The sequence below is a fragment of the Malus domestica genome, chromosome 07 (assembly GCF_042453785.1).
Source record: "Malus domestica chromosome 07, GDT2T_hap1".
In the NCBI taxonomy this organism is placed as follows: Eukaryota; Viridiplantae; Streptophyta; class Magnoliopsida; order Rosales; family Rosaceae; genus Malus; species Malus domestica.
Window position 1 is genome coordinate 28038690 of NC_091667.1, and position 25037 is coordinate 28063726.

The 25037-nt window shown below is 37.2% G+C and overlaps 5 protein-coding genes across 9 annotated transcripts; 2 read left to right on the forward strand and 3 right to left on the reverse strand.

Annotated features, from left to right (window-relative positions):
• Window positions 1–388: 388 nt before the first annotated feature.
• Window positions 389–3346, reverse strand: LOC103406352 (uncharacterized). 5 transcript variants are annotated; one of them, XM_029105893.2, is made up of 5 exons: window positions 2833–3063; window positions 2667–2702; window positions 2272–2327; window positions 1793–1906; window positions 389–668 (listed from the first exon to the last, which is right to left on the reverse strand). In XM_029105893.2, the coding sequence occupies exons 1-5, from the start codon at window positions 2914–2916 to the stop codon at window positions 602–604; spliced, it is 357 nt and encodes a 118-aa protein (XP_028961726.1). In that variant the 5' UTR covers window positions 2917–3063; the 3' UTR covers window positions 389–601. The 5 variants fall into 5 exon arrangements, 1 of the variants encoding a protein (XP_028961726.1); XR_011582881.1 differs by lacking the exon at window positions 2272–2327 and having other exon boundaries at window positions 1793–1877; window positions 2833–2973; XR_003774968.2 differs by lacking the exon at window positions 2272–2327 and having other exon boundaries at window positions 2833–2973.
• A 1192-nt stretch (window positions 3347–4538) lies between these two features.
• LOC103406355 (peptidyl-prolyl cis-trans isomerase FKBP20-1) lies at window positions 4539–6837 on the forward strand. The gene is made up of 6 exons (XM_008345348.4): window positions 4539–4744; window positions 5166–5302; window positions 5439–5572; window positions 5659–5738; window positions 6235–6327; window positions 6486–6837. Exons 2-6 carry the CDS (start codon window positions 5194–5196, stop codon window positions 6634–6636), a joined length of 567 nt encoding a protein of 188 aa, XP_008343570.1. The 5' UTR covers window positions 4539–4744; window positions 5166–5193; the 3' UTR covers window positions 6637–6837.
• A 206-nt stretch (window positions 6838–7043) lies between these two features.
• On the forward strand, window positions 7044–8213 carry LOC108170002 (uncharacterized). Its single transcript, XM_017324441.3, has 2 exons — window positions 7044–7469; window positions 7581–8213. The coding sequence occupies exons 1-2, from the start codon at window positions 7270–7272 to the stop codon at window positions 7981–7983; spliced, it is 603 nt and encodes a 200-aa protein (XP_017179930.1). The 5' UTR covers window positions 7044–7269; the 3' UTR covers window positions 7984–8213.
• Window positions 8214–9703: 1490 nt separating this feature from the next.
• On the reverse strand, window positions 9704–12838 carry LOC103406354 (E3 ubiquitin-protein ligase SDIR1-like). The gene is made up of 9 exons (XM_008345347.4): window positions 12548–12838; window positions 12018–12160; window positions 11679–11733; window positions 11543–11595; window positions 11202–11430; window positions 10933–11047; window positions 10730–10775; window positions 10411–10536; window positions 9704–10027 (listed from the first exon to the last, which is right to left on the reverse strand). The coding sequence occupies exons 2-9, from the start codon at window positions 12093–12095 to the stop codon at window positions 9902–9904; spliced, it is 828 nt and encodes a 275-aa protein (XP_008343569.1). The 5' UTR covers window positions 12096–12160; window positions 12548–12838; the 3' UTR covers window positions 9704–9901.
• Window positions 12839–13797: 959 nt separating this feature from the next.
• Window positions 13798–15942, reverse strand: LOC103406353 (aspartic proteinase PCS1-like). Its single transcript, XM_008345345.4, has one exon. The coding sequence runs from the start codon at window positions 15661–15663 to the stop codon at window positions 14377–14379; it is 1287 nt and encodes a 428-aa protein (XP_008343567.1). The 5' UTR covers window positions 15664–15942; the 3' UTR covers window positions 13798–14376.
• Between the last annotated feature and the right edge of the window lie 9095 nt (window positions 15943–25037).

The window sequence follows — 25037 nt, forward strand, 5'->3', positions numbered from 1 at the left end:
AATCTAAATTCCTAAACACTAGCCTTCATGCATGCGCTCACACGTGTGCAGAAGACATTTTTTAAATCACGACAATATCACTCAAATTGAGTTCCTTTGTTTCCCAACATTTTATCAGCAACCAAGCAGAGGAAAATTGTGTTAAACTAAACAAGTAGCAGTTGTGAGTTGGGTTTCACCTCTTTAAATTCGTAATATTTTTAACATGCATGTCCATCATTATTTCTTTAATTTGTTTTCAAAATGGGGTAAGATCATGTTGGTTCAAAACTACTGTTAACATGTTATCATTCAACATAGTATACCATGGATCAAACAATTAACGTTCGTAAACCAAAAAAAAGAGATGAGAAATTGATGGAAAAATTATTAGTCTAACATGACTAAGTTGTAGTGCAAACAATCATCAGTCTGACTCCCTTGAATGATGAAAATGTTTATAATCACAAAGTTCTCTTAATTTGGAGAAGATATATACCACAGAATTAGAATTAAAAATATAAAAAATATAAAAAAAACTAATTCTCAAATATATACCAAAGTTGAACTCTTTCTCTAACTTTGGTATAAAGAGAAAACACCCCATGTAACCAATTGCAAATTATGAGAAGCCACCCCTGGTGTCTGTCACCAACTTCTTTACATCCAAAGCCCCCATCTTCTGCAACCTAAACCAACCAAAATCCAACACAACACCATGTTATACTTACAATCTCTATCAATTAACAAACTTTCGTCTTCTCCAATTGGGATTACAAACATCCACCAAATGATTTCAGATCAGTCCCCAAATTTGTAAAACATGTTTTTATGCAAACAAAACAACGAAAAGTACGAAAAACTTAAACCCAACCAAGTGGTTTTCTTAAAGCAAGAAATTGGAGCCAACACAAACAAAATCTATCAAATTACCAATATGCAATCAGTGAACAATTTCATAACAAAAACAGTTAAATAGACCCAAATGAGATTAAAAGTTAAGAATTCACCAAACAAATTGAAAATCTAATTCTAAAATTCCAAACACCCACCAAATGATTTCGGATAAAGTTTTAAAGTCGAATACATGTTACTGATACATAAGGGTATATAAGAATGAGAAGTAAAGTATGATAATTTTAAAGCGAAGGGCCAATCCTACTCTTTGGGAAATCACATTTTGAGCTTGGCTGCTTTTCAGTTTCACTCTACTCTTAGATGTGTTCTTCTTTATGGGTAGACTTTCCAACCAAACATCTGTTCACAGATATAATTGTCCCTAGGTACACCAACACATTCCAAAATCATATATATTCTCTAATGTAAACTAATTCTTAGCTAATTAACATATTCAAATCCTTATTTTCTCATATGATTATGTACCAATAGGATTAGGCAAATCTTTACCTTTACCAAACTGATGTCTGGATGCACCTCGTCCAGAATTTGATGACATTATACTTGAATCAGAATTTTATTTTATTTTTTTTAAAAGAAAGAATTTGATGAGATTATACCAAATCAGAAAATTAAAAAAAAAAAGAATTTGATAACATTATAACTGTAAAACCCAAAAAATCAATATATATCAATTCCTGTAAAACCCCAAAATCAGAAAATTAAAAAAATAGAATTTGATAACATTATACCTAAAGAAACCCCAAATTTCCAGTCAAAGGAAAATTAATAAAACCTCTGGAAAAAATAATCAGGAGATAAAAACACAAATACCAAAAAATAGAGTCAGCAAAATAATCATATAAATTGTGATTTATATGAAAATTTAGGGGGAGGGTAAAGATTGGAAACGCACAGAGAGGGAGGTCTTGTATTTCTGCCATTATGAAATGCAATGCTCCTTGTCCCATCGGCCCTTGACAAACTTCTCCGAGTACTACCTGAACAAAGGGACGATATCCATTGAACCCTTTTCAGAAAATGAAAAATGGATTTTAGAGAGAGAGAGAGAGAGAGGAGAGAGAGAAATTAGGGTTTAAGAGCTAATTAAAGGAGATTGTATTGTGTTCATTTTTTCTTTTGTTCTTCTTTTAAAAACGACTCTTAATCAAGATTCCTCTTCATCGTACACTAACTTATGCAACACCACCTAAAACACACACACACACACACACACACACACACAAGGACATTCTCCAAAACACAAAAAAATTAAGAACAAATGGATTTGCATAGATTCAACATTCACAATATACAAAATTCAACCTCCACAATATACAAAAAGTAAAAATTTTGTTACACAAAATTCTGAAAGGAAGATGCTAAATTATTTACCTTGTGCACAAAGGGCTTGGAAGTCTATACATAATAGCCGAAAAACAAACAGCAATCTAACAATATAAACAAACTCTCAAAATCACAGAATCAAAATTGAAACAGAAAAGCCATTTATAAATTCAAAACAACCAGCCAAATCACAAATACAAAATTCAAACAAAAAACCCATGTAGACATCGAAAACCACAAAAATAAAATTCGAAGCAGCCACACTGAGAAAGTCACAAAACTCACCGGAAGACGCTAGATTTCGAGGGTAAAAATCGATCCTAATCGAATTGAAAAACTGATGAAATTTGTAGCCACCGAGAGGTTTTAAAATTATAAAAATTTGAACAAAGAAAAGAGAAATAAAAAACCAAAACCCGAAACAAATATGCCGGATAGCTCACCAGGAAACCCAAGGTTTCTGCAGGATTGACGATTTCCTGAAAACCAAGCCTTTCTAGGTTTAAACTTTCTTCCCGAAGGAAACAGATGTAACATTCTTGCAAAGAAAATTCGATCACGAATTGAAAAGAGAGAGAGAGAGAGAGAGAGAGAGAGAGAGAGACGAACCTTCTTGTGGAGGCTAGCGATTTGGAGCTTGAGAGAGAGATCGATAAATCTGTGGAAGCAAATGGAAGGGCCCTGCTTTTCCATCTTTCTTCCGTTCCAAGACGAGCAACATATGTATAGCAGGAAGAAAATCCAACAAAAAGACACACAGATGAGGACTCGCGGGCAGCGCTCTGCACAGTGAAACAAAATGCAGAACACTCTGGAGTGAAACTGCGCTTGGTTAACGGTCACATCACGGGCACGCCAGCCTGAAGGAGATGATAAGCTCCCAGGAATCTGATCGGAACATAAGTTAATCAATACGTGGCGTCTTGCAGATAATCATCCAAATCACGCTTTGCGCCATTTTGGACCGTTGCTCACGTGGAGCTTCGTCTAGGACCCCACGATCACGCGGGAGCAGAACTCCTACGTGGGTCTCTGCCGTTGCATGCTTCATGCACAGGGGATGGGCCCAGAATTTTAAACACCGGTGGACTCAACTTTGAAGACAAGAGGTGGAGGGAGTGAAAGGAGAAAAAGGCTGATGGGATGGAGAGATTTTTTAATGTAATCGGCACATAAGGTGGTCCATCACATGTTATTATATAAATTGCAGAATATGTGTGTTAAAAAGTTAATAACTTAAAAAATAACATGTTCCACCACTTACATAAAAACACGTGATGTATCATTCGTATTTTCGTCACAATAAAAAATTTCTCAATGGGGTGGGGTCTAATCTGGAAATTGAGGAGTAATTTGTTATTTTATGGCCTAACTGGGTTGGGTATGGAACTGAGGTGGGCTGAATGGGCTAATCCCCTTAAGTATTAACCTTTTGTCTGAAATTTCCGTTGGGCTACAGCCCAACCCAGCAAAGCCTCCATCCGGATCTCTGCTCATGCAGTATCCAAATCATCAATGTCAAATGAAAAGGACGGGTTGTTCTTGTTTGTAACCGAACAGGAAAAAGAAAAGAACCGGTTTTGGGGCTAGAGAAAAGAGAAACGGCGGCTTTTAAGTTTTCAACATGAATCCAACTACTATTACGACTTTTTTGGGTAGGAAAGGGATCCTATCCGGATCACTTCATCCTAATCCACTAAATTCAGAGATCCGAGTCGTTGAAATCTGATCCAACTGCTAAAGTTATTATAATTTTTAAAGTGAGCCCTTATTTGTAGCGGTTGGATCAAATTTCAATGGTTCAGATCCACGAATTTAGTGGATTAAGAAGAAGAGATCCGGAGAGAATCTCTTTTTCTGTTGGTCGGCAGAATGTGATGAGTTATATCCAATTAAATTGGACTGGTAATCAAACAGATGTTTGTCGTTTTAATTGAACATAAACCAACCGATATTTGTTGGGTAAGAACGTAACTTGGATATAATAGGACAAAATAGGTTACGAATCTCAAATAAAGTTATCTAACTTACCTCATAGTCTCCCACACTTCAACGTCGTCGAACAAATTTTCGCATGTTCTCTCAACTGCAATGACAAATTTAGATCAGATTTTTGCATGTGTGATTACTGATGATTAAATTATTAACTAAATGTTAATTAATGTACTTATTTTTATTAATAACACACCATATAATTTATAATTTTGATCTGAAAAATTAATCCAATTGACCTCCCTACCATTAATCGTGGTACAGTAAAAACTTGAGCGGTGTTTATTTATACTCTTCCCATCATTTCAGCATCTGCTGGAATCGCTACACGTGCGCGTGGGAATTTCATTGTCATCATCGAGTCATCGTTATATAAAGACGCCATCTTTCCGCGTCGAGCACATCCTTCATCAGACGCCGATGGCCACCGAAGCTCCCGGCTATACCACCCGATTTATCGTCTCCCTTTCAACCCGACGACCCGATTGCCCCTCTCCGTTTCCGAAGCTCCTTTATCGCCTCGAAACGGGTCAGTCCAACTCCAACTCTCTCTCACTCTCACTCCCAAAATTACTGATTTTTTGTATTTATTTTATTTTATTTTATTTTTTTCTCACCTTGTTAATTTGAGATTGAAGTAATTGGTGGATTTTAGTTAAAACCCCTAATTTTATTAGTTTAGCTTCAATTCCTTGTTAATTTCTGGTTAGAACAACAAAATTTAAAACTTTTGGGGGTTTTTGTTTGTAATTGTATCTAAAACCCACTAGGGTTTTGAAATTTTTTATTAATGTCTTGCAATTTATCATTAGTTAATGGAAATTTTTTTCCAAAGGTACAACCTTTCTGGAGGGTTTTTTTATGCTAAGTAATGATGTGGTGGATTTTCCTTTTTCATATCCATTTTATCATGTCATGGATTCATGTTTGTATGTCTATGACATGACCAGAACATTGAAGATTGCAACTGCTGCAGCCATGAGTGATGCAATTGATTTATCCGGGGATGGCGGTGTTCTCAAGAAAATTGTAAGGCGTGCAAAGCCAGATGCAATTGCTCCGACCCAAGACCTTCCGCTCGTTGATGGTAAGGGCTAGAGTGTTGTTGCTGATCATATTTATTTTTCGTTTGTGCAGTGCGAACATTTTGTGATTAGGTTGAGTGGAAATACCTAGCAAACTTATGTTCAATTTGTTAATAATCATATACATTATGTTGGCAGTTCATTATGAAGGCATTCTTGAGGAAACCGGCGAAGTCTTTGACACGACGCACGAAGATAATACAATATTCTCATTTGAGATTGGGAAAGGCAGTGTGATCAAGGCTTGGGATATTGCAGTGAAAACCATGAAGGTTTAAAATAAGTTTCTCTTTGAGGATTTTTTTGTGAAATTTTCAAGTCCCCTATTACATGTTTTCTCTTTTGATTGTTTCCTCAGGTTGGGGAGATTGCTAAGATCACTTGCAAGCCAGAATACGGCTATGGAAGTGCTGGTTCTCCGCCAGATATCCCACCCGGGTAATGCCATTGTTCTATTCATTATTTTTCTGTCAATTTTTTTTTTTATCAAGGGACACTAGGAGTGCTAGTAGCTTTGTTAAGTTAAAAATATGTTTGCGCACCGATGTGCCAAAACAACACTGTCCAGACATAATTATCTCCCAAATGTGGATAGTATATGCTTATAGTAAACAATTGCATCTTAGTCTATGATTTAAGAGTTATTTGGTTGGTGATCTTCGATTCCCAACTATAAACCAATATATTTGTTGAATAGATGTAAAATCTCCGGAAGCAAGAAATGTACATAAATTCCAGGTGGCAAGACAAGGGAGGGTCTTCACGCTCGATACTTGCTAATCTGTGCGCATTCTGGTTTATGACTGTATCCAAGTGTTCGTAAAAGTCTGCATCAATTTTCTTGGTCAATCATGTTTTATTTCTTGTTACAAATGGTGTCTCTCTACAATGCCTTTGGAATTAATTCATCGTCTGTTACAAATTACTCCTGCAGTGCAACCCTTGTATTTGAAGTGGAGTTAGTTGCTTGCAATCCGCGGAAGGGATTAAGTTTGGGTAGTGCTTCAGAGGAAAGGGCTAGGCTAGAGTAAGTCCATTTACTTTCATCTTCTCCATAACTTATATTCCAGATATATAATGCAAGTCTTATTGTTACCGTTGAACTTTTTGTTGGTTCCGTTGAGATCTACCAACTTTTTTGTGACCAGTATGATTGATTGAATTTTACGTTGGTCCTCACAACAGAGAACTGAAGAAACAGAGGGAGTTAGTTGCTGCAAACAAAGAGGAAGAGAAGAAGAAGAGAGAAGAGGCCAAAGCTGCTGCCGCCGCTCGTATTCAAGCAAAGTTAGATGCCAAGAAGGGCGGAGGAAAGGGAAAAGGGAAAGCAAAATAGGCACTTGGTCGCATACTCGCATGTTTGCATGAGCTTGATCCTTCATATTTATGTAGATACAATAAATAAATTTAATTCGCGAGTTAGACCGAACTATGTCCTTCATAAATAAGTTATTTTCGGACCAGAAAAGATGGTATTGATGTGTTATTGAAATATGAGGTGTTGAATTATTACATAATCTAATGCTGAATTATTGCATTTCTTTACTGTGGGGAACTTTATGAATCACAAGGCTTTAACAAGGAGATTTCAATCAAATACACAAAACTTGTATTGTAATTGTAAGTATCAATTTCTTCACCATCGAATGACAAGGTCTCGTAAGTCCTTAGATTTTTAGCCTCGCCTCTCGAATCATGAGTAATTTAGGAGACGCTGTTGAAGATGTAACCCTTCTGCCTGACCCCCTTCTGTGACTTGTTCAAGTCTTCCTCTATCTATGGCAGTATCGAGCTCTCGAAATCCAGGCCGTTCAAGTTTATCTGCCGAGACATCTCAGTGACAGCAGCTGGCAGCGGATTAGCATCTTCAGTTACACTTGATGCATCTACTGCAGAGGATACACCGCAAGGAGGCGGAACATTGCGTACATTGCATCCTCCTCGATCTACTTATAACTTCAAGGATGACATGGAGGTGTTCTACCCTCTAGTGGATGTTCATCCATTCACACGTACACTTGACAAGCTGTGGGATGCTGACAGATCAAACAAGGATCATTTGTTTGCAGATAAGAAGCCACCTTCATCACTTTTGTTTCCTTGGCCCGGCAGGATTTTTAGTTTTTTGGAGGAAATGAATGCTCAACGTCGAAGTTCATCTTTTGAATTGTAATTAACAACCCTATATGGATTGTTCTGAATGATAATTTGTGTTATTCCTCTTCTCAAAAAAAATAAAAAATATAAAAAAATAATAATTTGTGTTATTCCTTGGTGCAGGATGACATACAGTCGTCGTTGTTTGCGCTATCAGATTCAACTCCTGCTCCATCATCCAAGAGTGAAGACTCATCCGTCACCCTTCCAGAAGCTTGGGGTTGTGAGATTTTATGTAAGTATAACCACCTGCGGCGTCCGCCATTCTCTTTTCCATCTTGCATTGGGAAGTGACCTCAGAAATCAGGTTCAATTTTATCTGGATTGCCAGAACACATATCCTCCAGTGCCATGCCTATTGGGACAGGCTAACCTTGATTCACCAACCTCTTTGGCCTTTCCTCAAAGATTCTATCTAATTATGCAGAGAGAATTATCGCCACATCAAACTTCAAAGACAGAACGTCCCTGGCAGTGGGTTTGCCGGAAACAAATTAAGCAGCAGCTGAAGGCAGAGAAGAGGTGAACTGTCGAGTAGCTTGTTGTCCAAGTCAGACACATCAAACTGCCACAGAATCAGGTGCTCTTCCACGCAAGAAGAAACTCTTGATTCTTTTCGGAATTCCACACAAGAAGATATATAAATTTTAAGAAAAATTCATATGCGAGAGGTACGCATCCGTTATCTTCTTGTTCTTTTTTTAATTTTCTGGAAAACCAAAAGCTGAGCTGATGAAGGAAGTTCAGCCTCTTCGGAAAGAATACCAGCAGCACTGGCAACTGCTTTGAGCGCCCGTGAAGATTGTTACTGTTTTGATTTTTTGATTTTTGATTTTTTATTTTTTGTGGATTTGGGATATGTATGTCGCTTCAATCGTTTTTTTTTTTTTTTTGTCAACGGAAAGATTTTATTTCAACCAAAACACAAAGACAAAGGCCTAACAACACCTGTACACAGCCAAAAATGGCCTAAACAGAAAGAAAAAAACATAAACAGAAAATGAGCCCAAAAGCCCAAAACCAAAGAACATCCGAGAAGCATCAATGCCTTCTCCACCGACGATCCAAGGAATTGTCAGCCATCCGATACCCCAACCACCGTTGATCATCTTCTTCGCTGACGTCTCCTGCACACAGCCATAAGCTATGAGTAATCAGCATCCAAGCGACAGAGGCCAAGCACCAGTTGGAAGCTCAAAACAAGTCCCGAGCAACACTGCCGCAAGAGGCAAACACAAAGGAGAACGTGGTGGTGTGGAACACACCCGATCCGGTGCAAGCGCCGAAACTCTACACACGATCTCGACAGAAAACATGGCTAAAAAACGAAGCAAGGAAGAATCAGGAAGAAGAGAACCCACAAAGCTGGAGGAATTGAAAAGGTCAAATAAAAAATTGGGGAGAACCAACAGTAGATACAGGGAGAAAAGAAGGAGAAAAGGAAGAAGAGGACACAGCACCCGACCCCAGCCGAAGCTAGGGCCGGTGCCACCGAAGAGCCTGGAAGAAGATCTCACAGAAGTACTCTCACAGCAGAGAGAAAGAAACCCTCACAGAGGAAAAAACTCAATTTCGAAGGTTTAGGCACTTTGTCGCTTCAAGCGTTATAATTTGCAATTTCCCCCAACACGGTAGTACTAGAAAAGCCTTAGATTTATGAAATTTTCAATTTTAATCCAATCACAAGCGCTAAAAAGGCCATGTTCGTAAGGTACGGAGATGTTATCGCTCTCCAAAAATTCATCCTGCACTCCTTGGTGAAAGAACATAAGAGCAAAGTGCAAGACTATGTTGGAGCGTCAACTAACAAATCCGTAAATTTAAAACAACGGAATTTCATTTCGAAAATCTATTTTTATCGGAATCTATAAGTGACCAGTAAACAAGCTTTTGTCAACAAATTAAGATCGATCATACAATGTTAGTATGATCATCTTTTAGACCTAATTTTGTAAACCAAATAATGTGACAGTTAATGGCTGGATTCCATTGTTAATGGTTTAAAGAAAATATCCAACCACAACCGCCACATGAATTGGGATCCTCTCCGGATCTCTATGTCCAGAGCTTATGGACAAAGAGATCCGGACCGTTGAAGAGAGAAATTCAAACTCTTGGTTTGTGTAAGATGAGCCAGTGAGATTGGCTAATAGGAGCCGCAAGATTAAAAATGAACGGTTGGGATCTCTTGGTCCTTTAGCTCTGGACATAGAGATCCGGAGGATCTCCATTCCCGCCATGTCATGTGGTCTACAAAGAGCATCTTTTTTATACGGATTTCAAAATACACAAAATTTGTTGTATTGAGGGCATAATATAGCCATTTCAATGCCTAAATGTCAAGATAATTACAGCAATGCCAATGCTGGGCATAACCCTTGAATCTGATCCATCAGTGTGCCTAACTATGCAGGTAGGTACATCTACTAGTTACTCTGTTATAATTAAACCATGTAAGAAGCATCCGTTCCAGCTTCTCCATTTTCATGCCACCCTGATCCTGCTCGGAATTTACATACCGGACAGGTTCCCTGCTGCCTCAGCCATGGATCAATGCAACTAGCATGGAACTGCAGCAAAACAACAGAAAGAAACACAATAATAAAACGAGATTTTAGAATACCAGAGCACCATTACAAAGAAGTGTCTTCTATCACAACAATGCACCACACAAAGTTTACTCCTCTATTCCAATTAGCTAGAGATGTGTTTTAGGTTCATAATTTGCGTGAGTGTGAGAGAGCATGCAGTGTGGGGACGTGTGTGCACGTGTGTGTGTGTAGGTCGAGCAGAACTAGATGCATTTTGTAGTTGGGACCAACCACACATTACTCCGTATCAGAAGAATTTCTTAGCAAACATTTTAGTCCAGCAAGAAATCCTAAAACTCGCAACTGAAAAATACAGGAAAAAGAGGCCTAAGAATGTCAAACCACTGAAAAGAGAACCGAACCTGATGCAAGCATGGAAGGCTGCGGATTAGTTCTCCCACAGTAACTTGCTCCAGGCAAACGCTACAAGTCAGTTCATCTTCCACTGCTTTTGTGCTCCCAACCGTGTCGACAGTTTCTTGCTTCTTCTGCAAAACAGAACAGAAAGATACAATGCCACAGAATAAATGCACTGCTATCATATCATATGAGATTATATCGTACACAAAATTTCTTCTGGCTGTACTCATACAAAATGAAATGCAGGAATCTCTTTACTCTTATAGAGTGACAGAAGGGTGAAAAATACAAAAGCAAAGAGGGATAATATATAGCCAATACCTCAGCAGGTGCTGAAGATGAAGCTTGTTGCATTGATGAAGCACCACTGCATACAGAACAAAACCATGATAAAACAAATGTATTCAACGTGCAAAGGCTAAACAACTATAATTCAATTCATTCTTCCATTTGCCTCGAAAATTGTTGGACTCTTTTTGTCTAAATCAATCACTCAAGGAAAGAAAAAAAATTAGAGAACTTACATTTGAGGACCTGGCACCTTGTATTTATGGACCGGAAGTGCATTTATCTCTTCCTCACTCATAGAAGAAGCTGCTGGAACATTATCAGAATCCAGAGCTCGCAAAGTTTCATAATCTGGTATTGAACAGAAGAGTAATTTGGCATAAAACTAAAGTCTATAAAAAATACTAAGAGACAAAGCTATGGTTGGGCTAGTAAAATTTTAATAACAGCCATGTATGGGGTTTCAAGATGTAAAAATCATTTTTAGACGGATTTAACCACTAACCTAGGTCATCAAATTCCCGGTCAAGAAGTGCAAGCTGAAGCCTGAGGCCTTGAAGGCGCCCTCTTGTTGCTAGGGCTATCGATGGTGGCATATGCAACCGCAATTCAGTATGGCCAAGAAGGCCACTGGCTGCCGCAACATGAGCCTGTGCTTGAGCTTGAAGTTGTTGACAGGTTGCATACATCCTTAATGTTGTAGCCATCAAAAAGACACCAAGAACTAGCCAGAGCTACATGCATAAGTTTAAAAGAACTTATTTCTCATAAAACAACCTAAACGAACCGCGACCTTGACCAGTAAATGTAGCAAACCAATTTAACACACTCAGAGAAAGACAATACCAGAAAATTTGGTGACATCTGGTGTGAGTTCAGTATCATGAACAGCAAAAGAACTGGCCATACGACAACACATAAACAGATATCAGTACCAACCAACAAAATTACAAGACTATACAAAGGGTAATATGATAGGCACCTGTGACAAGAAAAGCAAGTGAGTTGGAATTGACAGAGCGTGGTGGATGAACGCGCTGAGATAAAACAACCAATATCAGTACAAATGAATGAATAATAATAACTTTGCCCCTGTTCCCGTAGATAATTTACACGCATTGCCCCCCAGAACTCACCCTCCACCCTTGCCTTTAAAAGGGAGAAGGTGCAATTGGGCCCAAATGGTATTGGCAAATGAGAAAAATAGAAAATTGCATACACACCGGCCATGGATTAAAACATGAAATTCAAACCTCCACCCTTGAAAAAGGTCGAATTAGGGCCAAAGTCAATGGAAATATGTGAAATACAAGAAATGTACCATTGCACGCCGCTCTGGTATAAATTCTGGGAATCCACTTTCGATATCCGCCCTGGAACCCCGGAATACAAAACTCATGTCTGTAGAGTTCCAAAACCCTCTCTGCTCAAACTATGAAGTCACTGACTTTCCAATTCACTGAACTGAAACACGCCAAGAAAACACATACAATCAGTAATCCTCATAATCCATACGCAAAAAGAAGCAAACTACTGGTAAAACGTAACTAAAGATTCCCAATTGACATGCAGCAAGAAAATCACGAGTGAAAAAAAATAAAAAATAAAACTAAAACCCATTTAATTCCAAATTCCTGATACAAAATCACAACTCAATAAGAACCCTAATCCCCAAATCACGCTCCCTTGGCTATGCAATTAACCACAAAAAAATTATTCTTTCAACTTTAGTAATTCAGGTCGCAATCGAATGCTGTGAGAGATTAAGAATTACAGAGGCATATTAAAAGAAGGTTTCGTAAGCTACGATCAAGAAAATTAAAGCAATCAGAAATTAAACAAGGGACTGACAGAAAAGAAACGACTTCAGATGGCTCAGATCACAAGAAACGGCAGCGTTTTCACGAAAACGCCGTGCAAGCGCTTCTTCGGTGGAAGAAAGGAAGCGAGTTGGAGCGTGCAGAGATCTGAGTTGACTCGGACGCGTTTCGCCGCGGAAAAAGCTTTAAGCTTTTTGTTTTGTCTGTCGGAATTGGTTTGTTTAACGACTCTACGAAGATTTTAGTTCAATTAGTGTTTCGCTACGACACCGTTTCCCTCCTGGTTAGTCTTTAACGGCTGCTTTGACTGCGAAATCTCGGAGACTCCTTTTCGGTTTCAACTTTCGAGCTTCCACAATCCGAATTCCGTCCTAAACGCACCGTTCTGATCAACAAGAAACCAAACAACATTACCAACCAAGAAACCAAAATTAGGTTGTCTATCACAAGTGGTGAATTGTCATGTTAGTTACAATGCGTTTACAATTTATTACGTTCAAGGTTCAAATCATTCACTTTTTTTAATTTAAAATGATTGAATTTTCTTGAGGGAGCAACTTCAATGTAATAGGTTGAAAGAAGAAAATGAATTGGGTTTTCTATTGGTGAATCTCTTTCGTGTAAGTCTCTCTAGTTCTAAGGGCCTGTTTGGATAGGGTGTAGCCAATTAAAATGGACTTGAGTCCAATCCTTTGTTTGTTGTGTCAAAATGTAGATAAGCATGATTGGACATGATGGGTTATGAATCACAATAGAATGAGTTATCTAACCTATCTTTATACATGAGTTACAAGTCATGTCTTACATGTCCATGCCAATCCTATTATATCCCTAAGGTCCAATCTCATCCAACTCATCAAATGGACTCTAAGACTACGTCACCAGTATGACCACAATAACAAAACAAACAAACAACGTAATTCTAACTGGTTCTAAGATTACGTCACAAGTCTGACCACAATAATAAAGACCGTCAAAGATAAACAAATTCGCTTTGACTTTTGTTGTGGTATAAATAAGCCACTTTCTGTTTTATTTATGATCGTCAGGGGAATAGTTTGTTTATTGTAGAACTTAAAAATATATATATATATATATAATGAAGGGGGAGGATTTCGAACCCGAAACATACGGGTAAAAACTCAACACCTTATCTAGTAGGATATTAGATCATCTACATTGATTTTCATGACTTGATCATTAAATTTTAAAACATATCTGACTAACAAGGGATTTAGTACATTGTGTATCAATTTCAATGAAATTTTGAGACTAGAGAAATTGCATATTAATTTTTATCACATATGTAGGGTAAATTGAGCAAAACATGGGGGAGGGAGACAATTCAAGTGCAAATTAATGTATGATTTTATAACATGTGCAACTCTTGCAACTCCATCTCCATGAATCTTGATAGATCAGGCACCCTTCATCGTCCTCTTGGGTCCCACAGAAAATCCAAAATCCACCATTGGAGTTGGAATCTTGGGCAATCGAACCCTGCAACATTGTACCCCTCCAGCCCCGCAGTGACAGCCCCGCCTGCCCTTACTAAAATACATATTCATTGCCCAACAGAGCTACAGAATCTCACTGTTAAAAAATTAAAATAAACTACAAAATTACCAAAACAGAAAAGTTAAACTATTCAAAGTAGCACCGAGTTTTTAATATTTACGCAAATCCCCAGGACCACAGAATATCTGAACAAAATGGGCCACCTATCTTACTACCAACACTTTGTTCGGCCCTTCACCGCTCACGTCCCTGTACGTCATTGGTTTGAAATACCTTCACGTTATCGTATTCGATTTGTAAGTCACCAAAACTTTGCCAGCTCAGGCCCAGCCGGGGTCCCACTTAAGCACCTAGGCCAAGCTTTTGACCAGCAAGATCACACCTAACCTCAGCCACTCCCACCCTAGATTTCTCCAGATCAAATTCCATCCACAGGTTCTGCTGATGATAGTGACCAATCACAAACGCCTCTATGCCCAGCAAGTCAGAGTTCCCGTATGTGAAGCAATACACCTGATTCCCGCCCCTCACCATTCCCGCCACCCGATACAGCAGCCTCTCCCTCGATACGCTTATCTCGGCCCCCCGAAACATCAGCGTCACTGTCGGCAACTCGGGCAGGCTTGGCCGGTTCGTGGGGACTTGGAAACACAAATCCATCGCTCCTTGGAACACGAAATTCGGGTCGTCCAAAGTTTTCAGAACCGGTTTGGTCTGCTGAGCGAATTCGTTTTTCAGCGCAGTGTAAACCGGACCGAGTAGGAAAGTGAACTGGGTCCCCGAGTCGACCATTGTTTGACCTGCCCCGGTATGGTCCGGTACGAAAACCGATTTCGGGAGCGGTAACACCTTACCTCCAACCCGGATCCCCTCCAGCTGGACCGAGTACGCGACCCGGTCGAAGTACGGTAATGGTGTCGATATCTGAACCAGAGGGGTGTAATTTAACGGTTTGAGCCAATCGAATTTCGCTTCGCCGAAAAGCAAAATACCGGTCGAGTCGCGATCCGATATGCAGTAGGAAAATTTCGGAAATCCCATCTGTGTTACGAAGGACAATGACCCGCGGTTCATGCCCATTAACCCGGTTGTCTTGGCGTCCTCGTCGGCGTTCGAACTGGACCCGGAATCCATGCACCCGAATATCGTACCGGGTTGGGCTGACGACCCGAGATTGAAAGTTTCCAATGCGAGGTTGCCTTCGATGGAGGAACCGTCTGCGTAGGAGAGAATGGCGTGGCAGAGCTTTTTCGGGTCGCAGGAAACGGGATTAGGGAAGTCGCTGGTCCTGGTCCGGCAGACGGGGGAGGAGCAGGGGACTGGGGAGTAGGACTTGGATGCAAGTGGGTTAAAAACGAAGTTGAAGTTGGGAGCTTTTTTGCAGCGGAGCCAGGAGAGCTCGCTGCCGGTGTCAAGGACCATGGTGACTTGCTGCGGCGGCGAGCCGACCAAAAGCGAGATTGTGAGGGTGACGTTGTGGTGGAAGGAGAGCTTGTTGGTGGATTTTGGGAGGTACCCTTGAGGGAGGGTTTGTGTTTTGAGGGGTAGGATTAGAGTTTCTGGTTTTGGAGCAGAGAAACAGAGGGTGGTGAGGAGTTGAAGAAGAAGGAAGGGTAGGAGAATGAGCATGGTTTTTGGTGAAACTACGAACTGGGGAACTGAAATCAAATGGAATGTATGTTTTTTTTTTTTTTTGTTGGATTTGGGATTTGAATGCGTTGGTGTTGCAGGGGAGTTTGAGAGATTGGTGAATGAGCGAGAGGTTGTGGCGGGGTCTTTGTATTTGTTGCAGGTGTGCGTGAGTGGTGAAAGGTACGATTTTTGGTTTCTTATATTCTACATAATCTCTCTCTCTCTCTCTCTCTCTCTCTCTCTCTCTCTCTTTCTCCCAAAATTTGGTTTAAGAAAATTTATACATGCAATTCACGTGATTATGTATTTGTACCAATAAAGAGATGTTATGTAATCAAAGTTCTGATTTTATTGCAAGGGGTTTGTAATTAGTCAAGCTCTTAAGAACGTTTACTTTCGTAGTATTAAACGGTTAAAAGCATTAACTTTTGTAATCCGTGTCCATTATATATATGATTAGGAAACTAAAAAATAACCGTTGATTTTAGGAAATGAATGGGAAATTTAGGAACGAGTAAGAACTTTAAATACTTAGGGATGCAGAAAGTAAGGAATAAGTCTCATTCATAATTTTTAGGAATTTGTATTACTGATTTTCTCAAGAAGAAACGATATTTTTCTTCTCATACTCATTACTAATAAGTAAACTAAGTCATAATGTATTTTTTTACCATAAATTTGTAATAAAATTAAAGCGCGCTTAAAAGCAGTTATATTGTAATTTGTATCCGAGAACTTATGTTTCATTCCCTTCTCTCGTTTTCATTGTCTTTAACGTTTTCTTCTTTTTTTTTTCAATCTTTAACGTAATTCTTTCTCATACGTGCTTTTTGTCTTTGAAGCTATCGGGTTTTTGGTGATGGAGTCTTCCCTTTTCACATACGTATGTTTTCAGGTTGAAGTAGGTGCATTCCTTTACTTATAATCTAAAATTGTTCGTATATAAAAATTGGCTTTTACTCTTCTTCTTTCGTTGCCTTGGATGAACAATTTAAAGGTCAAATTTTTATATTCTTACCTCTTAAATTTCTAATGTGAGGGCGAGCTTTAGCGCAACAAAACATGTTGCTTCTTTCTGATCAAAAGATTACGAGTTTAAATTGTGAATCATCATCTTTACAAAGTAAAAATAAGATTGCGTACGGTAAACATTCCATCTGACCATATGCTTTGCTATTTGCTTGTTTATTACGAGCCATGAATATATTAGTGGCTAGACTGTGCTTAATTCTTCCCTTTCTGATTTATTAAGCTTCGAATCCAACAGCCCAAAAAGGTCATTAAACTTTGAAAAGAATTATTCACCTATTACTACTCCTAACAATCTTGTTCATAAATAAAGTTTCAAATCAAATCTCCTTATGGAGAAAGCATCACCTCAATTATGCTATGATTTTCTTCAATTTTTTCTGTACTGCACTAAAAAAAATGGATTTGGATTGTCTGCCCTCCCATTTCGGTGCCCTCCTGTTTGTGTGGTCACGTTTAAGCCACGTCAACATTTTATATTACTATTTTTTTTTGTTTTATTATTTTTATAAAAAAACAATATAAAATATTGACGTGGCTTAACCGTGACCACATAAAACAAGAGGGCACCAAAATGGGAGGGCAGACAATCCAAATCCAAAAAAAACAACTTATTTCCATTGTTCATGATTTTTTTTTAGAGAACTTTAACGAAAAACTCCAAGTACTGTTCACTTTAACGAAAAAATATATTTTTACACTAAAAAGTCAATCCTGGTACTCTTCACTTTACCCTTTATTTTGTCTTTATCGTTAAAACTCAAAGTTTTTAAATTCTTTTTATTAGTTTTCATTTTCTTTTAATAATTGTCATTGATTTTTTTTTTTTTTTGGTACCGTTTTACCACTTTTTTTATTTTTAGTAAGATATTCATTATTTTGGTGAATAATGACTAAGTACACAGACGATAAAAACCCTTCAAGGATTTCAACTCGACCCAAAGGGAAAAAAAAAAATCCCACACGTTTCTCTGTAACGTTAATGTTTTTACTACTTTAGTCTTTTCTTCTTCTTTCCTGTTCTACTGCAACTCATTGTTATTGTATTAATATGAAAATGAAAGTTAATGAATTTCAATTATCTCTCTAATCTTAATTAGATGAGCTGGTGATTAGCAACCAATCTGACCTATGTGAGCTAGAGATTCGTGAATTGCCGACATACCCTTTGAGAAGGCATTATCTGGAAGGTACAACTGGAGACAAAAATGTATGCTGCTAGGAGATGAGAAACTTATATTATTAATTAAGCCTTGACTCTTAAACCTTTTTAGTAGACAATTATTTGATTAACTACTGTTAAGTATGTATTATATTGTCAACCCGGCACCAATATTAAACAAATGTTTGAACTTTCGGCATACATGTAAACCCTAGACTTTGGTCTTGAAGGCAGCCCCCTCCCTGGTACTGTTTATCAGTCAAATTAAGTGTCATTCAGAACCTTCTACTTTATTGAGAAACGCTTTATTGCATGACAGTCTTGACGTACCATATGCCATTTTAGTCATGTCAGTCAATCTAACTTCTTGTTAATTTGAGTCGCTGATCATTTCAGTTATTATTCAAATTTATAATCTGAACTCAAGGTGTAAAATAACATATTATATTGTCAAATTGTTAATTTTATGTTATCTGAGATTGCCAATTTCAGCCACGGATCATAGAAGTTTTATTCCGATCTGATGTTATGTTTCATATTCAAGTAGCGGAGAATAGTGATGTTTACTAGTTAGTGAGACTATTGGACCAGTCCTTTAGGGGAAAATGATTTTCATTTTAGATAAATCCAGTTATCGTTAGAATGTATAGTCTAAATTCTGAATACAATGACATAGTTATAAATCGAGTCATTGTAAGAATGTGCCGTCTAAATGTATATATCAAAATTGATGAATGATGATTGGTGTACCCAATTAGCTACCAAAAAGAAGATGCATGATGCATAATCTCATCAACAAGCTTGATTACCGCTTAATTAATATGCTGGTTCCCACACGGATTAGGGGTCAAAATCTTCAAATAATGTGAAGCATACTAATACCAAAACGATTGTGACCGAAAGGGAATCGTGCGCGTTCCCTGATGATGTTTCCCTTCCCATCACAATTCCTAGGCATGCAGCATGCTTTGACAGCAACTATAACAAAACTAAATGCCTCACAGGAAAGACATAGCTGCGATCGATGATAATCTTCAAACCTAATAGTTTGAAGGCTTTCAAGTTACGTGCAAATATATTATCAAGTCAAGCACTCAAGCTTTCATGGCCAACCACATGTCCCTCTGTGCGTCCATCAACTTGTTTTTGTTCTTATCCATTAGCTTAGTTACTACCCCTTAGGGACCATCTGCATTGTCAATGCCAATGAATTCGCCCTCACTTTCTAGGGTTTAAAGTTTTCTTCGTTGAATGCAAAAAACCAAAAATTATTAGCATTGCATGGACAAGTTGATTTGGAAATATTTCAAAAGTCCTCAACTCCTTAATTCCTAGACAATGGGACAAAGAGTTGCCACATAATTGGAGGAAATTTTAGCATACAAAGTGAGAAAATTTTAGGGGAATTTCGCTAGAATTCAACTTTTCATTATTTCCTGTAGATTATCTTGTATGTTATAATATTAAACTATGAATTAAGATGGTTTAATGTTTAAGATGATATTAAACTGAGATCTGCGTTTACGATTTGGGCATTATACGCATTAGACAAGATATGTATGGTTATCAAATAACAAGTTAGATATTCGACAAAAAAAATTAACTCTTTCCAAAAAAAATTGAAAGTATTTATATTATGAGAATAAAAGCTTTTAGTATCTTTTTTTTTAAAGAAATTTTAACGAAAAACTTCTGGTACTGTTTATTTTAACAAAAAATCACAATTTTACACTAAAAAATCAATACTGGTACTAATCACTTTACGCTTTATTTTATCCTTATCGTTAAAAATGAAAATTTTCAAGCCATTTTCATTAGTTTTTTTAATTTTTTAATTTTTTTAATTTTAAGAAAAAGAAGGTCAAACTACATAGGTAAGTTGTTTTTTATTATTCTAATGAATTTGAGGTCACTAAAGATATTATCAAAAGCAAAAATGATAGTTACTTGTGTGATTGAATAATGATGGTTAGCTTTAACAATGCTAGAGAGTTGGAGGAGTCAATAGAACTAAACAGTTGAATTTGGTATGCTTTCTCAATCAATCAGACAAACTCAAGGGACCAGAGCGGAAAGATAAGTTGCATGCAAAGCTTTTATATACGTGACGTGAGTTGCATTCTTCCTCAGTCGACGACTCTTTTTCAATTTCCAAGTGCAAACGCGGTTTGGCAATCGGTCACCAACTACTTTGTTCTTTCCCCAAGTTTTGTTACTCTTAATTCTGAATAAAAAGAGTACGTTGCTTTGGGAGTGTGAATCTCACGCCGAAAAGTTGAGAGATTTTGTATTGATATATTGTAAGGAATCGAGTCTTTTTTTAGATTACAAATTAAATTTAGTATGAAACTTCAATTTTTTTTTTATGCTTTAGAACACGTTGTCCAAGATAATAATAACGTCGTCTTGCCCATTCATGAGTGCGTGAGTTAAAAAATATTGAAACTTTAACTTTTTTTGTGTTGTTAAAAAATATCTGACATGTTATTGGCTAACTAGTTTTAAATTAAAACTTCATCATATTAAAGGTGTGACTCCTACAATGGGATCTCTCCCACTATTTTCCAATTGGCCAATTAACGTTAAATTGAAACTTCAACTTTTATATCTTATGTTTCTTGGAATAAGATAAAAAAAAGGACAAATGAAAAAACCCTAGTCAATGATTGAAATGAGTGTTGTGTTGCATGGGAGAAATAGTATTACATAAATAATGACAGTGTAGAGTGTTTGCCCACCATATAATATTTTTATGGGGTTGTTGACATTAGGTTTAAAAATCTATGGCTTAACTTAAAATTGATTAAATACCAAACCGACTTTGACAAAGTAATCATGATGTCCACTGTCTTCAACCAGCTTGTTAAATATTGCAGTGTCCCACATTTCTTTTTTGAATGGGCATTGTTGTTTCTGTCTAGCACGAGAAGGAAATTCGAACGCTCTCTTTTAAAATTGAGAAGATAAGTATCACTAATTAAGAAATACGATTAACAAATAGGTGAATAGGTCTGAATAGAACTATTCGAATCAAAATTTGACTAATGTTCTAGGCCTAGCCAATATTAAGTAGGGTGTCATTCCTAACTAGTCTCTTTCGGATTCGGAAAAAGTAGATAATCGTGGTTTGCCATCAATTGTTGAAAAATTTTCATTGTGCCCAGAATACTAATATTATATAAAAATCCAATGATCTTATTTCCAATTTTCCATATTTTGTTTTGCAGGGTTGTCAATAAGTAGAGGAATCGTAATTCTGGCAGCAGCTGCCTTCACACTGCTCTCTCTCTCTCTCTCTTTTTGCTGCTTATGCAGGCTATTGCAAAATTGGCACAGAATTTTTTTTTTTTTTTTTGGTAAATACAAAATTGGCACAGATTAAACAAGGTACAAGTGCAATTCTTTAGTTTTTCTGATTCAGGTGATATTCTCTTTAAACTAATCTTTAAAACTAAAGTTAAAAATTCAAACTCGTGTGCATAAAGAGAGCGGATTTGAACTAGTCAATGTGGCTGCAGCCATGACTCGGAATTTAGATTTGGATTTTATGAGATTTCATACTAGATGTTTTAACATATGCCATGTTTTGTTAGTCACATTATTTATCCAGAGCGTAGCAATGCAGGCCTGGCTGCAACATGCATCAACAAGTACTCTAGCTTGAAGTTCAAGCATGAAACCCTCGAAAGGGCCACTAAGTATTTTTTAAGTTGTTAATTTTTTAACATAATTATTTCACCACTTGTTTGGTGACACGTAATGTCCCATCTTGTGTTTCCGGCACACTCATGGCTGGTTTGGTATTGCTGTGTTTTGAAAAAAAACTGTTGTGAGAATAAGCGGCTGTGCTGTGAGAATAAGCGGCTGTGAAATAAATCAGCAGAGTGTTTGGTAAACTTTTTTGTAAAAGTGCTTTTGGGAAGAAAAAAAACAGTCTGATAGTGGATCTTTTCATTAAAGGAGCACTGTAGCTTTGTGTGCTTAGAAAAAAAGACAGTTTTCCAAAGCTGCAAATAGCAGCTTCAGCTTTTTCCTTTGATTTCAGCTTATTCTCACAGCAACTTCCAAAATAAGCCCTTTTTTTTAGTTTACCAAATACCTAAAACCCTCACAGCTTTTTTTTCATGGATGCTTTTTTTTTAAGCATCTCACTCCCAAACCACCCCTCAAAATCGAGTCTGATCCCAAATTCCCAGAACAACCTTGCATAATACTGAAAGCCCACAAATCGACAAGGGTTGAGAGCAGATGGGCTAACTCTCTTTTCTGGATTCTGAGAAAGGACAAAGGGTCACGGGTTGCCGTGGGAAAACTCTTGGCCGCTTTCCTATACAAGTGAGAACAGATCAGGGAAAGCAGAAATTGGGAAAAAATTGAACCTCTCAGGTATTCAAACAAATACAGGTTTCAACGAATCTCTTACTACAACTAGTCACACAATTCACACGTGAGGCGTCTTACAACAATTTAATCACATGAGTAACGCGTGAGACCCTCAATGGGCGACATGAGTAGCGATGTGCAATGATTATGGCCGGTAGGTAACCACGGTTATTTACTCAGTAACTGTTTATGTTTATACCCGCATAACCGTTTACCCGTTGGGTAATTACATAAACGGTTATACTCATATCCATAACCGTTTATAAACGGTTAACCATACTCATAACTGTTTACCCATTTAACCATAACAATTTACCCGTTTATCATTTTTTTACCCATTTACCTCTTTTTTCACCCGTCTACATGTTTTTTTTAACAACTTAAAAATTAGAAAAGATAAATTTGTCATAATTTTCATTTTTTTTGACAATTAAACATCGTTATAGGTACATTTTAGCATGCATTTCCCTATTTTAATCATTTAAGTTCTCATACAATTCTAATAATTAAAATAATAGTTTACGAACGATATTTTTCTGCCATACACAATCAAATCTTTAATTATAAACCGGTTAATCAAAATATGGATATCGAAGGAGAAAGGTCACTGCAGTCGTCTGCACTGCAAGAGCAAATGGCTTTTTTTAGGATCTTTGCAAACTTGGTTGAAATCTCTATATATTTGAATGAACGACTGAACCAACATTACCATTATTTCGACCAAAAAAAAAAATCAACTTTAGCATTACCCCCTCACACCTCATAGCATCTCCAAACGAGATGTCAAATTCAAAACATTAAATTTCATTTAAATAGGTAAATGGATATCCGTTATAACCACGGGTAATACTCATAACAAATGGATACTCGTTATACCCGCAGGTAATACTCATAACCGCTCATTTAAATTTCACGGATAAATTATTATACTCATAACTGTTTATTCATCTAAATGGTTACCCATAGCCGTAATCGTGAACTTTAAATAGGCAGGTAATCACGGTTACCTAAATTCATGGGTATTTTACCCATCCCTAGACAGGAGTTGATGGATATTTGTTATGTAAGTTTGTAACTATAATCTGTCAATTCCTATCTAACAAAATATTATCCATCCAAATCGAAATATGTCCATCCAAATCAAAATATGTGACCGAAGAAAGAAGGAACTGAAACAACACAAATCGGTGGAGGATCGAATCAAATCGAGTTCCAAATCCCTTCAAGATATTTACCGGTTTCGATGGGGATACTGTTGGGACCAAAATAGTTAAAAATTTCAGGTATAAGTACGTCCGGCATTTTCTATGATTTATTTATTGAGTAAATTGTAACAATAGTCCTTTAATTTTAATCAAATTAGAACAATAGTCATTCAACTCATCAAAATGTGTAGCTATAGTCATTTTCGTCAACTTTGTTAAAATTTTGTCAAAATGAGTTATGTTGGAAGGACCATTGCTACAATTGTGATCTCTCAACTCTTCAAAATGTGTAGATACTATTTAGTGAACTTCGTCATAATTTTGTCAAAATGAGTTAAGTTGGAAGAACAATTGCTACAATTAGGTTAAAGTTGAAGGACAATTTCTCCAGTTGAATTAAAGTTGAGGGACCAATGGTAATTAATTTTTAGTTGATGGACCATAGTTGCACGTTTTGATGAATTGAGGGACCAATGGTAATAAATTTTTAATTGAGGGATCATTTTTCTAATTGAGTTAAAGTTAAAGGATTATTGTTACAATTTACTCTTTATTTCTTCGTAATTGTAGGCGATCAATTTGTGTATTGGTTTCTTAGTCAACTATGCTAGTAAGGTAATTGTTTGGGAATAATTCCAAACCAACAAGAAGTGGTTAATTAGGAACTTACATGACAATAACAAATAAGAGATTGCAATTGCCCTTCTGCTATAAAACCTGGCCACCTCTTGCAGAGATCAAATACGTGTCATGATGTCGGACATTGTCTGAACTGTTTATTGATATAACGGTTCAGACATATTATTGATATAACGATTCAGACATGTTTACAAGTCATCTATTTGAATGAGGTAAATTTCCAGAAATCCATGAATCAAGAACTGGAAAGCATAGTTTACTACATGAGAGATCTGTTTTGAAACCAATGTATAATCTCAAAGGTGTCATCGGCCTTGAATGCTGCCATGTGTTAAAAAATTACTCCGATTATCCAACAAATATTGATCATGCAATGTCACGCACATGAGAGTATATCTAATACTAGAGTCATTGATGACAGAACTTGAAAGAGAAAAAGGAGATCGAGTGCATCAATCATCGTTTATCCAACCCCAAAGAGGGAATAGGATCCTATCCAGATTCTTTTGTGAGGATTCTAGGAATCGTTTATTTGTGTTTGTTCATCGTACATCGTGTGCTCATAAATCATTTTGATTTTTTTAATTTAAAATTAAATACAAACTGTACCTGACGAACACTGACCGCATGATCTATGATGAATAGATACGATGAAATAATCTCCAAAATTCTCACAAAAAGAGTCTGAAGAGAGTCCCCATCCCAGAAGAGAAAGGGCAAAAAATGCCTGAAAACCCAGCTAAGCCTCAACAGTAAAAAGTGACCGTTTCCCCACTTCCCCAGTGGGAAAATCTGAATTATCAAACGCAGCATTGTATTTCTAACTCGGATACTGAAAGCCTTGTCTTTTTTCCTTTGTCACTGTCCCTATCGAGTTCATTGGCAACCGACAAACGTACCCTCAATCTTTGCCACTCATTTGGAACACATGCCAAATACAACAAGATAAACCA

Bases quoted from the DNA above. Each gene is read 5' to 3' on its own strand.
- LOC103406353 (XM_008345345.4), bottom strand. From the start codon at position 15,663: ATGCTCATTCTCCTACCCTTCCTTCTTCTTCAACTCCTCACCACCCTC.
- LOC108170002 (XM_017324441.3), top strand. From the start codon at position 7,270: ATGGAGGTGTTCTACCCTCTAGTGGATGTTCATCCATTCACACGTACA. The intron at 7,470-7,580 runs GTAATTAACAAC...TCCTTGGTGCAG, and splicing joins CGAAGTTCATCTTTTGAATT to GATGACATACAGTCGTCGTT.
- LOC103406354 (XM_008345347.4), bottom strand. From the start codon at position 12,095: ATGAGTTTTGTATTCCGGGGTTCCAGGGCGGATATCGAAAGTGGATTC. The intron at 11,734-12,017 runs GTACATTTCTTG...GTTTTATCTCAG, and splicing joins TACCAGAGCGGCGTGCAATG to CGCGTTCATCCACCACGCTC. The intron at 10,537-10,729 runs GTATTGGCTATA...TCTGTTTTGCAG, and splicing joins CATCTTCAGCACCTGCTGAG to AAGAAGCAAGAAACTGTCGA.
- LOC103406355 (XM_008345348.4), top strand. From the start codon at position 5,194: ATGAGTGATGCAATTGATTTATCCGGGGATGGCGGTGTTCTCAAGAAA. The intron at 5,303-5,438 runs GTAAGGGCTAGA...TTATGTTGGCAG, and splicing joins AGACCTTCCGCTCGTTGATG to TTCATTATGAAGGCATTCTT. The intron at 5,739-6,234 runs GTAATGCCATTG...TTACTCCTGCAG, and splicing joins CCGCCAGATATCCCACCCGG to TGCAACCCTTGTATTTGAAG.
- LOC103406352 (XM_029105893.2), bottom strand. From the start codon at position 2,916: ATGGAAAAGCAGGGCCCTTCCATTTGCTTCCACAGATTTATCGATCTC. The intron at 2,328-2,666 runs GTGAGCTATCCG...TTATATTGTTAG, and splicing joins CAGAAACCTTGGGTTTCCTG to ATTGCTGTTTGTTTTTCGGC. The intron at 669-1,792 runs GTGCGTTTCCAA...TGGTTGGTTTAG, and splicing joins AATACAAGACCTCCCTCTCT to GTTGCAGAAGATGGGGGCTT.